At 30.8% G+C, this 16,131-nt stretch overlaps 2 protein-coding genes across 4 annotated transcripts; one reads left to right on the plus strand and one right to left on the minus strand.

Moving 5' to 3' along the window:
* The first annotated feature begins 535 nt into the window (after window positions 1-535).
* LOC129907610 (proteolipid protein 2) lies at window positions 536-9,960 on the plus strand. Of its 2 annotated transcripts, none has more exons than XM_055983892.1 (4): window positions 536-1,013; window positions 8,677-8,819; window positions 8,905-9,171; window positions 9,242-9,954. In XM_055983892.1, the coding sequence occupies exons 2-4, from the start codon at window positions 8,688-8,690 to the stop codon at window positions 9,377-9,379; spliced, it is 537 nt and encodes a 178-aa protein (XP_055839867.1). In that variant the 5' UTR covers window positions 536-1,013; window positions 8,677-8,687; the 3' UTR covers window positions 9,380-9,954. The 2 variants fall into 2 exon arrangements, with proteins under 2 accessions (XP_055839867.1, XP_055839868.1); XM_055983893.1 differs by lacking the exon at window positions 536-1,013 and adding an exon at window positions 1,444-1,550 and having other exon boundaries at window positions 9,242-9,960.
* Window positions 9,961-11,421: 1,461 nt separating this feature from the next.
* On the minus strand, window positions 11,422-15,155 carry LOC129907609 (COP9 signalosome complex subunit 4). 2 transcript variants are annotated; one of them, XM_055983891.1, is made up of 7 exons: window positions 14,985-15,155; window positions 14,845-14,924; window positions 14,526-14,781; window positions 14,276-14,461; window positions 11,948-12,234; window positions 11,689-11,874; window positions 11,422-11,626 (listed from the first exon to the last, which is right to left on the minus strand). In XM_055983891.1, the coding sequence occupies exons 1-7, from the start codon at window positions 15,065-15,067 to the stop codon at window positions 11,499-11,501; spliced, it is 1,206 nt and encodes a 401-aa protein (XP_055839866.1). In that variant the 5' UTR covers window positions 15,068-15,155; the 3' UTR covers window positions 11,422-11,498. The 2 variants fall into 2 exon arrangements, with proteins under 2 accessions (XP_055839866.1, XP_055839865.1); XM_055983890.1 differs by having other exon boundaries at window positions 11,689-11,892.
* Between the last annotated feature and the right edge of the window lie 976 nt (window positions 15,156-16,131).

A 16,131-nucleotide genomic window follows, 5' to 3' on the forward strand; every position in this document is an offset into this window, starting at 1 on the left:
GCTTTTTCATAGACAAAAAGTATTCAAACTCACTAAGAAAACAATTTCGAGGTATTTCACTGTGTGAAATTTCAAGATTCTTCTTCCCCTTGTAGCCCCATTATGACATATCTGTTACAAACCAACAAAGATCCCACAAAAGCTGTACAAATTATATTTTTTTTTTCTTTATCGAAATACTTAATTTCTAATAAAAAGCACCAGTAGAGTATTTAATTGGCAGTTAATGTTTTTTTAAATTAGCAAATGTGTGTAAAAACTACGAAATTCAGAAACATTGTTCTTCTGTATAAAATAACGGGTTTAAGTTTTGGATTTTAGGAAAGTGCCTAAAAATAAAAATTGAATAGAAACCGTTAATTTTATCTTTTTTAAAATAAAAAAAAAATGAATATTTTCATTCATTCCTATCATTCTTTGTTCCATGTATTTCATTCTGTTCCCACTTGCGCGCACACCTCTTGCAAATACATATACCTTTAAAACAAAACTAACAAAAAGCCAACAGCTAGCCCACAACAAAACAATGAAAACAGTGACGAACGCAAACCAGTCACCCAAACACCCGATACCAAACAACATCGAACGGAGTAGAGAAATCGAAAAGAAAAAAAAAAAGGAAATATTAATATAATACCGAAGAGAAAACGCCTCCTCCAACTTGTTGAAGACGAAAAAATTTTCTTTCGTTTTTAAGATTTTTTTTGTTGTTGTATATTAGTTAGTTAATAATCTTGTCATCTCATTGCTTAAAACAGTTTTTCTTTAGTCTACGTTTTCTAAGTCATAGAAGTTTTTGTATAGTTTTTTATCGCATTTGTTTCTCCAAAGTGGTGTGAAAAAAAGTGGAACAACAACGTATTAATTTTTCACACAAAATTGTATAAAAAAAAGAATAAAAGAGTGTTCTCTGTTGGAATCTATCAAATACATAGTTTAACTCTACGCAAGCAAGATTTTTTGAAAAAGAATCTCTTCATTATTTTTACGCCCCATTCAAGAATTCAGATAAGGTAAGAATTTGTTGGTATGATTTTTTTTTTGCTTGTCAATTTATGTTGTGAATAATCCACAAACAGGGTTTGGCTATGGTTAAACAAACAAACAAAAAAAAAGATTGCAAATAACTTTGACTCCCATGCTATTATAGCATTCCATAACAAATCCATGATTGAAGGCTAAAAGCGATGACGAAAGCGTCTTATTATTAAGTCATCGTTAATAATCTTTTATATTCAAGTCTAGCGATGAGCTAATTGTGTTCTTGTTTAAAATAAACTATGCACATTTTTCATACTTAAAAATGTGCATCTATTCTATATGATTCATTCTAAAGGAAAGAAGGTGTGATACTAATCTGACCTCGTAACCGATAAGAATGTTATATCCATTAACTAAACCATATAAACTACGAAGAGGACTGACTATATTGTCATATGTTGGCGCTCTTTGGTGTATTTTATACCATATTTGTCCGTCTAGCTAGAGTTTCGGTTTTGTCACATTTCTCATTTCCCACAAGACCATAGATAGAGGTTTATACCAAATCAGTGAGTATACTCGTATATTCCGTTGGAAGTTCGATTTTCTTTGATATCAATTATTTATTTTTTACCTACTCTGTGGTGTATTTGTTTTTGTTTGTGTTACCTACTTTGCTAGTAATATAGATATATTGCAACACAATTTGCTAATTTTTCGAAAATACATAAAATAAAAATAAAAACAAAATAAATCGTAAAATGGATAGATATTCTATAAATATCTAAACTCTTTGCTTATACTTGTTTCCAAATTAATTTCTTAAATTTTTTTAATCTACATTGAGCAAAAACGCTCTAGCTGACGTTGACTTTGGCCGGTGTGGTGGTCGGTGTCGAAAAGTCTGCCCCTTTGTCAGTGTCAGTCGTTGTTGGTCAGTTTGTTTGAGTATTGTGTGTTGTTGATCAAACGATAACTGGGTGGAAAATTGAGTGCGTGTGTTTGAAACGTTTCATTTCATGTCTTTTTTTTTTTTGTTTCTTCCATTTTTACTTGTTTTACTAAAATATTTAAATTTAAAATAAAATAGAAATTTTGCCTGCTGATGATGATGTTGATGATGAATATTAAAAAATTCTATTTTAGCAACAACATGGGGGTCTCTATGTTGTGCACTTGAATGTCTGTTTTTTTTTTCCTATCAAATTGAATATAGGCAATGAAGAGGTTCTAGTTCTTGAGATTAGCATAAATAGTTTAGTTTTAAATGAGCTTGTAAATAAAAAAAAATATGTTAAAAGGTGTTCTTTTTTTTATTCATGTCAGGTTTATCGTCTCTTTGAACTTGATTCAATTTCTTTTTTATTTTATTTACTTTTTATACATATATTTAAATTAGTGAAATCAAGTATACGAGTATGATGTTATAAAAATATTAAAATAAATTCTGTCATATGAGAGTATAATTTAAATATAAATAGATTTTTTTTCCTGATTTAATGTATGTTTGAATCAGGCTGATGATCTCACAAAATGAGATAAGTTGTTTTTATTTCTTTATTTTTTTTTTTCAATTTTCAAAATTGTATTTCTTATTGATTTTGAATGAAATTGAATAAACAAACAAAATTACTATTAAAAAAAAAATCTCCCTCCAAATTTGATAAACAGGTTGTGCCTTGTGCAGTTTATACACACAATCGAAATAAAAATAAAAAAACTGCGATTATTGATGCTTGGTTGCATTTAACAACACCACTAATCGGTTGGAAGGGTAAAAGTGAAAGCAGTTTAACCCAACTCGTATCATAGTGATTATGATAAGTTTTGTGGTTTTTTGTGAATTAGTTTCGCCGGTTACACACATGCGTAAGCGGAATTATTTGTTGTTTTTTGCTTCAAAAAAAAAAAAACAAGTAGGTAATATTCATTCATTATGTAGGTTCAACTTGAGTACTTTCTTAAATAAATAAGCGTAGAAATCCTCTTTCAGTAGTTAATTTTGTGTAAGATAATGAGGGGGAGGAGTACCTACTTTTTTTATTTGCTTGAGACAAATTGGTTATCGGATCATTGATTTAATAATTATCTTGATTTTGGGTAGATATAGCATTATTAGTTTGAAGTAGGTAAATATGTGTTTGTATATTCCATGGTTAAACATGGAAATACATATTTGTATCTTGTTTCATTCTAAGTATGTTGATTTTATCAGAACTAGCATCGCCTAGTGATTATAGAATAAAATGACAGCAAAAATTTTAAAACTAAAAAAATGTAAATCATAATTAAGTCAACGAAAAGAATATTATGTTATGTTATTTAAAAGAGTTATCAAAAAATCCAGTTATTATTCCATAAATTCATGTTAAACCTTTTTACCTGTTTCAACAGACCACAAATATGTATTGTATATGTATTTTGCATGAATCGCAGTGTCTACCTAATGATTGATATAGGTTTCAAGCGGGTCCATAATATTGTTGTGTTTAACATAGTTGAAATGGGATGCCAGCAATATGTGTGTCGGATTTATACATGAATTTTGTATCGTATCTACATAGAACCTTTTTATGAACTTATTTAAATTTTTATATATGAACTGGTTCTTGATTCTGATCCTCTGCTTTTTCAAATTTTTTTAAGTTATTTCAAAAGCTACATATATTGGAAGAACCGATATTTGTTGGCTCCCATATTCCTTTCATGGTACAAAGTTTATTTAAATTGAAGATGAAACTATTGAGTTAGTTTCCAGAAAAGGATTCCGAAAATGGAAATGCACAGAGATGAATTTTAAAACCCTTTTTGTAGATTCCGGTTGAAGTTGCTCAAATGAAAAAAAAATCTTATAGATTTAGTTGTTAGTTCCCTTCGTAATATCACACCTATGTGAATTCACATTTTTTCAACATCAAATTCTAATCGGTAAGTGTTAAATTCGGCCACAATTTAAGACAGTGATTAGCTTTGAAAACTAACCTTACCAAGTTTTTAATTTTTCATATTCATGCACTGAGGAATTTTGTGTTTGTCGTGTAAGCTGTGACCAAAATTAAGTAAAAATAAAAAAAAATTATTTAGAAAAAAACGGAACGGAACGGTACGGGATATTAATAACATTGGTCAAAAAAATTGAACTTTTTTTTTCCACAAGAACGAACACATACTTTTCTAGAGGTTTTTTGGTTGCAGAACTCGAAGCTGCAATCAGAAAAATTCTATTAGCCTCCGTTCTTGAAATATAACCGTTATAAAAAAAACTTTTTTTTGCATTTTATAATGGTAATATTTCAAGAACGAAGGCTAAATTAAAAAAAAAATTCTGATCACGGATTCGAGTTCAGCAACCCAAAAAAAGTTTAATTTGGTTGGCCAGTGCTGTTTCTGAGTCAAAGACCACTACTTAAATCTTTAATATATGGGGCAGTAAAAGAGATATCGGAAAGATTTAAACATTTTTTGGAAGAATAATAGGCACTGTTACAAATTTATTCATAATGAATTACCCAACATAAAAGCATAACCTCGAAAACAGCCAAAATGATGTTTGTTGGCATTTTCTAACTGTAATATTTCAAAAAACGGAGGCTTCACATCAAAAACCTATAGAAAAGTATGTTTTGGTTCTTGTGGCAAAAACCTTGTTGACCAGTGTAATCTGTAAAAAGAAAATGGTTTCAAAGCAATAGCGAGACTTGTTTTACACTACTTAAAACAATCGCATTCGATGCGGTACCTATTCAAATCTTTTTCAATATCCTATTAGATTTCTTCATCTATCAGTTTCTTACACTCGCCGAATTTGTATATATTTCAACACTTGTAGGGCGCAAAATGAATACGAATGGTGCTCAGGGAAAAAAAATAAATTTTTGATGCGTAGACATGTTAATGAGAGATTTTCATATTGGAAAGCAACAACTAAAGTGTTACATTTAAACAATTAGGCAATAGTGTGAGAGTTTTTTTTACATGAATGTTGGTGTGTAATTCGAAAACAAATTAAAACAATTGTTTTGTAAACACGATGTATTGGTAATACATACTTACACATCATTCATGGCCATGAGTTACAATAATTATTTGTACTTGCGATAAAGGTACTATTGGGTAAGTTTAGAATTCGTAAATAGTAGCGAACTCTAGATAACAATCAATCATGATATTACGACGACCGCCTGTCAGTATCTTTCTTCAGCAACAGCCTAAGATTATAAACTGATTTTCTTCAAAATGGGTAGTTGTGTTTTGGAAGATTCCCTAGACCCGAAATCGAAATTTAATTTTGAGATCAAAATTAACGGTACCTACCAGCCATAAAATCAAAATTTAAAAAAAACTTACTTTTGTCAAAAACTGATCTAACGATTTCGATTAAATTATTGGAATGCATGAAATTGTTGACCGTACCTATTATGGAACCGATTTCATCATTTCTGACTCACTCGCAAGAATTTAGTAGCTTTAAAAATAAGTAAAATTTTCGAAAAATTTTTATATAACGTTTTTGTATACAAATTTTGGTTGACATCTGCTTTGTCTTTTACGAGAAATTGATCAGTAAGGCAGGTATTGAAAATAACGGTACAAAAAATATTTTTTTCAAAAAATTTTAATCAAAATCGTTAGAGCCGCTTTTGATCAAAAATTAAATTTTCTATTTCCACAGGTACTATTAGTTTTGGTCCTAAAAAAAATTCAATTTATCCTCTAGTGTCTAGTGAATCACCCAATTTTTTCACTACCAAGTTTGAAGAAAATCACTCCAGTATTTTAGGAACATACAGACGGACAGACAGATAGAATTGTGGGACCCACTTTTTTGGCATTCCCCATCATCGTAATGTCATATGTCTGTTTGTTATATCGAGTTCGATTTTTTTACCGAATCCTAAACTTGTCCTTGTTATGTACTTGAGTACATAAATTAAAAACTCTTAAATACTTATTTAAGTTAACATTTATTGAAATATAAAATAATACGAATATTATAACATTGAAAGTTTAAGCTCTTAGTTCTTGTTAGTTTAACACGTGTAGTCAGAATGAATTGTCAGTTTTTATTCGAGGTTTTACATGAGATCTTTTGCTTCTGTTCGATTGTTAGTTTACATTATGTTTATACACGACATGACATATGACATGACATGACACGCCCCTTTTATAATAAATTGATTAAACATACATTTTTAGTCAATACTTAAATCATAATCCTTTAATTTGACTCTTGGTTTTATTACCCTCTTCGAACCGCTTGGTTGTTCAGGAATGTCCGGTATAGGTTGAGAATTTGAATTTGCTAGTATATCAGGTACGGCTTTCGATGTTTTCATATCTGGAAATAGTAATTTAATACTCATTATAGAATCTGAATTATCAATTATTGCTTTAGATGAAATCGCTTGATAAATGCTTCTATCAATTAATGAAGTTTTGTTAGAAGAACACTGTTTCGCTGAAGAACAAGTCGGTTCTTCTTCTAAAAATTGAGCTCCAGGCGAAGCGGTGGTGTAATAGTCTTCAGGAGATGCAAAACTTTTGCTGTAATCTTTATCAACGCTTTTTTCTGGAAATTTGTTAGGACGAATGTACACACTATTTCTTGTGAAAAATTTGTCATCAATTGTTTTAATAACATAACGGCGACTCGATTTTTTTTTAACAATTTTTCCTGTTGTCCAAGGAGTTTTATTATTTTTGCGAAACCATACTGTGTCCTTCACACAATATTCTTTATAAGGTTTTGTTTTGAGGTTCGCGGCTTGAGATTTAAGACCATTAGTTGCGGTGGTTCGATAGTCTAATTTTTTTTTTACTGGTTCATGCAATGAAATTGGAATTCGTCTTACTGCAGCAATATGTGGAACCGCATTCTCCTTTAGGTGTTTTTTAACTGGTTTTAATGAACCACGGCCTTCAATCACGTCTGCAAACTCAGCGATAATGGATTCTGGATTTTCTTTTATTTGATTGTTGTTGAACACAAGCTCACATATATTTTTTTTATTAATGAGCTTAAAATATCTGCATGCCTCAAGTCCAAGAATTGTTTTTACATCCAGATAAGTGACTAAAAATCGCTGCTTACATTTAATTCCATTGAGTTCAACTTGCAAATAACATTGGCCAACCAATTTAATTACTGAACCTCCAAATGTTTTCAAAATATCCTTGGTTGTAAGCACATTCGGTTTATTTTTAAATTGCTGCAAACAATTTACAGAAATAACATTTGACTGAGCTCCTGTGTCAAGTTTACAATTAATAAGATTTCCATCTATAAATGCATTCACCAACCAGTCTTTCGAAGACCATTCGGATTTAGCTAATGTGGAGATTGTAAAAACTTCACCCTCATCATGGTTGTCATTGCCAGTCTGAATCTGATGGACGTGGTTGTAGTTATTTTTATTTTGTAGAAGGTTTTTTTTTATATTTCGGCGAGCTTCTGCATTTCTTTGCCCAGTGATTCAATTTGCCGCAATTATTACACTCATCACCATAGGCTGGACAACGCCGGGGATCGTGCAGCCGTCCACACTTGTTGCATGTCTGATTTTGGTTTGTATTCTTTATTTGAAATTTTCTTTTTTTTATGAAATCTATAGAAACTTCTTGATTTTCTACACTGGCAGAGGACATGCAATTTGACTGGCTATGAGATAACTCACTTATTCGGCACTGCTCTACAACAATTTTTTCGGATGGAGTTTTTTCACGCATAAGGCGCTCGCGTAAGGCAGAATTTGAGATACCAATAAGCAATTTATCCCGAATGTTTCTTGATAGCGAATTGCCAAAATTGCAGTCGATAGCATGTTGTTTGACTTTGTTATAGAACACATCAAATTTTTCTTCTGGAAGTTGTCTAAAATTTGAGTTCCAAAATAAATAACTAGAAAAGATTTCATTAGAAAATGATTTAAAGAAGTCATCAAATTTAGCCAGGACTTGTTCAAACTTAACTTCAGTGGCGGGAAGAACAGGTTCAACTTCGAGTTGTGCAAATTTGCACTTTAGATCTTCACCGCAAGTCATGAGGAAAACTGCAATTTTTCGTTTATCAGATTTTTCATCTAATTCATTTGCAATTAGATAGTTGGAAAAATCTGACTTCCACCGTCGCCAATTTTCTGCAACATTTCCATTCATCGAAAAAGGTTCCATTTTTAATGCCGCCATTTTGAGGTTGCGTGATTCGACAATTATTTTATTTTATCTTTTCTTAATAAGATCCCGATTCTGTCACCATGTTATGTACTTGAGTACATAAATTAAAAACTCTTAAATACTTATTTAAGTTAACATTTATTGAAATATAAAATAATACGAATATTATAACATTGAAAGTTTAAGCTCTTAGTTCTTGTTAGTTTAACACGTGTAGTCAGAATGAATTGTCAGTTTTTATTCGAGGTTTTACATGAGATCTTTTGCTTCTGTTCGATTGTTAGTTTACATTATGTTTATACACGACATGACATATGACATGACATGACAGTCCTATAGTACCTATGTATATCGCAAGTAAGAAATCGTTAAAACGTTTTCTCTAATGTTTTAATAATGCCATTCACAAATTTATCAGAACTGAAATCATAACAATTTGTTTTTTTTTTTTTTAATACAAAATAGATCTTAGCTTATTATCGTTAACATTAATTTATTTTTTTCTTTTTGTCTTTCTTTTAGATTAAATAATTATGGCTGATGCAGGATTCCCCGGTCGTCATACGACAACGACCCAAGTCACACAAACATCAGTCTCACCTCAGCTCCGATATGATCAATCATACATTCAGACAATTCCTGGAATGCTCAAAATTGCCTGCATTGTATGTTTTTTTTTTGTATTTTCTAAAAAACAAATTCAAATTTAATTAAAAATGCATACTTTGATTTATATATGTTTCCTTATAGGTTGTCAACTTAATAGGTTTCATTTGCATACAAGTCAGTGCATTTTCATACCATTCCCGTGGTAGTTACTTCAGCTCGATTGCTATGACTGGATTTTGGTTTACTGGCATCATGTTGGCTGCCTACCTGTTTCATGTGTGTGAGAAATTTTACAAAATTCCATGGCTCAAGATCGAAATGTATTTCTGTGCGTTGTGGACAATTTTGTATCTTTTTGCCGCATGCTTTGCGGCTACATTTGGAGTTGAAGCATTTACGGCTGCAGCTGTAAGTTTTTTTTTTTTCGTTTTACTCCATGATTATTTAAAGTTAAATAAAATAAACAATTTCATTTCAGTTGTTTGGATTTGTTGCGATGTGTCTTTATGGATACGATGCTTTCCTGAAGTTTAATGCTGTTCGTCGAGGTGAAATCGCTCAAGGAATTCGAATTGTTGAACAACGACAACAACAGACAACTGTTACTATTGCATAAAAAAAACACATACAAGAACCTTTTTGGGTATTTTAAAATATTTCTTTCAAGAACACACTACTTATAACAAAATGATGTTGTGCAATTATTTTTTTTACACTGAACGATACATTTTTTTACGAAAACCGATTAGTGGCTAACTTTCAGATTATACTTACAATTTTCCACAAGATGGTTTATAGATTAATTCATTATGTTTTTACACTTTAATAATTGTAATATATTATTTTTATATATGCAGAGTTTTATTGAATGTTATTTTAGAAAAAAGATGAAAAATATTATCGCACAAATAATTTATATTAAAAGAAAAAGAAAAACACAACACAATAAAAACACATTAACATCAAAAACACAAACCATTTCTATGTAACAATTTTATAATATAAATTTATAAGTGATGTGTAATGCAAATCAAATGCTCATCAACTTTATTCAATGTACCACCAATCTATTGATGCCTTAAATAAAGAAACAAAATATTAAGTTATTTTATATAAAAGAAAAAACACTTGTTTTGAAATAAATTTTGTTAAAAACCTAAGCAATGGCTAGAAATTCATAATTAATTCCTAGAAAGAAGACAAAAATGGGTTAAGTCTTTTATAATTTAAAAAATCGCTACTTTTAAAAGTTATTTATTTAAATAAAATTTAAAAATAACGGATTAAAACAAATAGGAATGGATAGATTCGAATTAGAAATTTTTTTAAAAATTAAAGCTAAATTGTAATTTTTCAGTTTTCGCTGGTTATCAAAGTTCCACTTTTGGGATTAATTTGCTTTTTTTATTTAACTTGGTATGGTAAAATTGTGCGAGGAATGTGGCAAAGAAAAAATGGGAAAAGTAATGTTATCCCCTTTGGAAAAGTCACTATAATTAGTATTCAGGCTTATATCTTCTGTAATTAAGGACCTATCTAATAATAGAAATAATCGATGAATTAACTTTTTTGAATCCTTTTAGTAAAAACGAATTTTTAATAATGTTTTGACTGCATTATCCTTAAGCTTTTCAGGTGATCCAAAAAAATATTCAAATATTTCTTGCTCATCTCAACAAAAAAACATTAAGAAAAACCATAATTTTCGTTACAAAAACGAAATTTTGCTTCGTTTAACAGGTATTTTAATGAATCACTACAAAAACCATTGCAAATTGAAATTATTCGCTTACTAAACTTGCTTTTATTTTTGTAGCTGAAAATTGAACAAGCTCAAATAATATGTCTTATAGAGCTTTATGTGAACAAAATTTCAACCGAAAAAATTAAATTTTACTTTTCCTCTATTGTGAATTCCTGACTTAAAAGTTTATCTGATTTTCTTTCAGGTGAAATTCGAACAGCTCTTTTCCCACTTAGATATTGGTTTTCATATGAAAATCTTAATAACTTTTAAAATTCCGGTGAAAAGTTTTCCACATTAAAATTAAAAATGGCCTCAAGAGCTTAGCTATGAACTGAGTGCAGAACACTCTTTATCAATGTTACTTCAATTTATACTATCGGAATGTAATGCTCTTAATTTCCGTTACAGAAAAGTTTTGAGGAACGTTTGGATGTTCACGTTCTGAAACTTTGGAAGAGAAAAAGCATGGGCGAGTTCATAAATGCAAACCTGCTGCAGTTCTGCAAAATAGAACTTCCATTTATTCAGCCAGGTACTGTCCAAATTAGTCAAATAGTACTAAATGAGTCAAAATTCACTCCTTATTATAGCAATATTATCAATACTTTTTTGCAGCATTGCTGCAGTCCCTCGTTTATGATCGCCCCATCTCAGAGAATTGTCATAGTCGTCAGAAAAAAAAACACTTGAGCTACTTGTAACGGGAAGAAATTCAAATTATGAACTGAACAAAAACCTTACATAATACTCTTTAGTTCATTTGCTAAATTCTCCCCAAGCGAGTAATTGAATAAAATTTCGATTCGTGGAACGACTATTTATTGCACCATTAATAACGAAGATTTCATTCCTTACAACTTTTAAAAAGATCCTGAATTTTGTTAAAAATTTTAAAACAAATAAAATACGAGTTTCTATTTCAAATAGTTTCTTTTTATTTAATTTTAAAATGTTATATTAATAATTCACAAAAATCTAAATATTTAAATCAGTTGACTCCATCTAGGGTCTTGGCCATCCATTCAGGTTCGGCAGCTGCAATTTTTTCAATAATCGAATTAACCTGATAGCAAAGTGATTGAATTTGTCTATCCCATAATGGAAGGACTTCACGGTCTTAAAAGAAGAATAAATATTTTATTTATTAAGTTTGTCATAAGTTTGAAAATAAAACCTACTTTCAAAATGAACAATTCCAGCAATTTGATCAATATGCCCATTCATACGACCCTCAGTTATCATCTGGCTAGCAATACCCTCAGCTTTGGCAGCAGGAATTTCTAAAAGTGCACCAAGTTCTTCGAATGTAATATTATTATACAACTTGCTGGCCGACAATAAATTGTGTTCAAAAACAGCGCGATCTAGGATTGATGAACCATCTGAGAGTCAATTATTTTTTTTACCCAAAAAAAAAAAGAAAACAGCTTTATCTACCTAAAGTGCTTGCCTTTTGATGCAATTGCAATAAAGCTTCAAATTCCTGCAACTCAGATCGACGAATAATCCGATCCAAGTACATTTTTTCCAAAATCGAATAGGCTGGGAGGTGTTGGCAACGTTCGTCTTTGAAAAGTGTGGCCAACATTCGAGATCTTTGTTGACCAGCTGAGGCCAGGACAGTGCAGATTAGGGCCTTTTTGAGAGCAGTCATGCGTTCTCCTTCTTCAACGATGGAGCGGTAAGAGAGTTCGTTGTAACGTTGAGCAGCTTCAATGAATTTTCTGTTGTGTTTTCGAAAAAAAAATAAAATGATGAGTGGGAAAGTTAAATTTCAGATCATGAGACAATATTTATTAAATTGTTTACAGAACAAATTACCTTTCATAAAACCAAAAAAATAAACTTTTTGATTTGATAGTGATTTTAACGAAAACATGATTCAAATATCACCTTTGAATGAAAACGCTCATTACTATGCAAACCGTTATAAAAATGCTTTACAAACTGAAATATTTTTCTTGAGAGCTGGAAAAATTCTGATGTTATCCTTGTAGAGAAGGTTAAAAACGCAAAAAAATGAAGACCCGAAAATATGCTGCCAACATATGAAAAGATTTTGGAGGTGATTGTTTGCAACCAACTTACTGGTTATTAGAGCGGGAGAAAATAATTTGTGTGAAACAATCCGGTTTTAGACATGGTCATTCTTGTGAGACTTCTTTGAGTTGGGTCATAAATGAATGGAAGAAAGAACTTGAGACTGGAAATATCGTTTTAGCAATTTTCTTGGACTTGCAACGAGCATTGTTTTTTTGCTGATGAAACCCTCATCTTTGTCAGTGTTAAGGAGATATTTGCTGTGCAGCTTCAAACAGACATGAATTCAATATACGAATGGTAGTGCAAAAATAAACTAAAAATAAATATACACAAACTAAAGGCTATATATTCTAAATATAAGGAATGATGTTTTGTCATTTCTCCTAAACCTGAAGATATAAATCTTGGCGATGCAATCTCAAGACATTAGCCGTTTTAACGGCTTTGTTTTGGAGACTTTTCTGTTTAATTTTTATTTGTTTTTATGAATTCAAAACTCTCCAATAATAGAGCCGATATGGTTAGTTTAAAAAGCTTATATCTTGAGTTCTATTTATCACATCTCCGAGATTGATGTATTTAGTCACGTAAGCCTGAATGATAGAGCATGAGTCCTTATATTCAGTATGTGAAATAGTGTTAATTTAGCCTACTCACATTAATTGGAGAACTCGCGCTATTTAACCCCTCGAAAACCTTATAAGATCGCGATTTAAAGCTGCCAGACTCATACTCACATTTTGGTTATACCTCGACTCCCAAAATTTGCTGTGGACACTCGGCCTAACATATGAGTATATATGAGTACAATTATTAAAAAACAATCAAAGCTGCAAGCCCTACAAAATATAGGGATGAGAAGGTATACTCCAATAGCAGATATGCTACACTCTTTAGCCTGGTTAAATGGTACCGAGCGTTTATAATATAATGCATTAATTATGATTAGGGATAGGATTTTCATGCTCTTAAAACTATGTGCTTAAAATATGCATTTAAAACCACATAATTTTATAAAATATCAATATTTCTTTAAAATTAAAAAAAAAATAATCGTTACTTTTATGAAAATGTATATAGGAACAAAACCATTTCCGAATTCAAAGATCTAACTTTTTGGAATAATTGAGGTTTGCTTTAAAAAAAATAAACAAAATTCCCCAAAATTTACTACTTATCCAATTTATCATTTAATCGTCTTGGAGTTAATTTTTTTATTTGGACAACGTTGGTTTCTTAGTTTTGCACAACATTTGACTACGTTTTTAAATTTTCCAATTGACGTTCAGTCACTTTTGGTCAAAAATTGCGAACGCCAATTGCCAATTGCCAATTTTTAGGAAAATATGACGATTGAATGCCACATAAACGGAAATCTCCTGATTCGTATACATTATTCGTTGCCATGCTTCCAAGGTGTTGATATTCAAAATTAAACAAAATTTATATCCCACAACATTTCACAAATCAGCGATATATGCATTGAGAAATGCTGTAGATTTTCGTTTACTTCTGTACAGGCGAGCACAAACACAAAACCACCTACTCTACAAAGGGCTTTAACGCACTCCCGAATGAAGTCAAAAATTAAACAAACTTGAATTTATTTCAATCTAAAAGTAACTACTTATTAAAAAACAATTTTATGTAAATTATTTCAAAAGATAAATAAGATAATTTTTAAACTAATAAAAACTATTAAAACAAAAATTGCGGGTTTACCTTCTGTAATCCAAGACTCTTGCATAGCAGACTTTATACAAGACTTGAAGTTCCTCACTTTGTGTCTCTGCCTGGAGAAGAGATGCCCGATTAATAAATGCTTCAGCTTGAATGGGATCATCATCCTCCAAATAAAGTCGAGCAATTTTCAAATAAGTCTCTAACTTATAATCCACCGTATATTGTCTAAAAACAAAGCAAATGTCAATATAATTTAATTGTTACCTATTCGCTACTTGAATTAATATACTTTTGTCCAGTTTCCAAGGGAATGCCAACCAGAACATTGGCAGCTTCACGCCAATTTTGATTCCTTTCATAAATATCGGCCAAATGTTGACGAATGCCGGCAACTTGTTCCTCGAACGATATAACTCTTGGTTGGACTTTATCAAGTGTGAAATGAGAAACAACTTTGGATATATCGTCGGGAAGTTTCGACAATTGAACACCGACATCGGTAAGGATTTGTCTTGAGATTACAAGACTCACGTGTTCGTTTACAACTGAATGAGTTTTAAGTTTTTTATTGAATTCAATTTATTTATAAATAATATATTGGTACTTACTGGCTTCGACAAATAGTTTTAAAGTATCAATAAGTTCACTGCCAGTATTGGTAAGAAGGGCTTCCAACAATTGCCGGTATCTTAAAATTATAATGGGTTTTTTTAGGCAAGTTTATGGAAAATTAATATTATTTTCTTACCTATCTGCTTGTTCTTTGTGAGTACCAGAGAAACTGGTTAATGCAACAAGTTGAGAACGTAAATTACTTGCGGATAAGACCATTTTTTGTATTTAATTCAATTAAATTTAACTTTTTCTTTAAAATAAAATTTTTGCTTTTGATCCTTTGTTTTTGTTGAAAAAGTTTGTGGTGAGCGTTTTGCAAAAATTTTTGAGTGAAATGTCAAATGTGCTAGAGATGAGCAAATATGTAGTTTGTACTAGATTACAAAGAGTTGTGCTCCAAGCGGAAAAATCAGGCACTTAAAAGTAAGTCCTCCATTTACACCATACCGCTTAGTCTTGTGCGCTGCTGAAGTGAAAAGGCTTAACTACATTGGCTCAAAAAGTGAAAAAGTACAAAAGTGATAATTTTCAAACGCATTTTTGTACAGTTTTTCGGGCTGGAAAATTGAAACAAATGATGCAGGAAGCTTATTTTTTGGTCTAAAAAACAATTCGTAAACTCTTTTTCACAAAAAAATTACGCTAGCCAGAAAAAATATATTTTTACTTTTGTACTTTTTCAAAAAGTTGTGTATGTAGTTAAGGCTAAACGAGTAATGTTTAAGTCTTCGAAGTCAACAGTGAACATGTTAACAAAAAAATACCATCGAGTATTATGTCAAAGTCAAAAATCAAAATAACAAAATACAAATACAAAAATACAAGCAAAAAATTTAAAAATATAACAGCTCTATTCTGGCAAACCTCACAAAAAGTGAGCTGAATTTGATTTTGTGAGATTTTCGCATCACAAAAACTTTCGAATTTGTGATCTGCACTGACGGAGGTCACAACTCTGTTTTGCTAAAACCGATTAAAATGACAATTAGATGCATAAATGACGCGCGTCTCTTTAGTAAAATGAAGCGTGCCACTTTTGAAAAATTACGCGCGTAACTTTTTTAAAAAAGATGCGCGTCATTTTTAAAAATAACGGCTGAATCACAGTTTCATTTACTTATACCAGCTTACATTCAATATTACATTACATATTTTTTTACCTGCAGAATACCTTTTTTACGCTCTCATTTTGTTTTATTCCTCTTCTTTTATATATTCCAAAGTTTTTTTTGCCTCTTATTCCTTGCAGCAACAACAACAACCACAAAAATGTCAAAATT

This window comes from Episyrphus balteatus, chromosome 1 (genome assembly GCF_945859705.1).
Source record: "Episyrphus balteatus chromosome 1, idEpiBalt1.1, whole genome shotgun sequence".
Lineage (NCBI taxonomy): Eukaryota > Metazoa > Arthropoda > Insecta > Diptera > Syrphidae > Episyrphus > Episyrphus balteatus.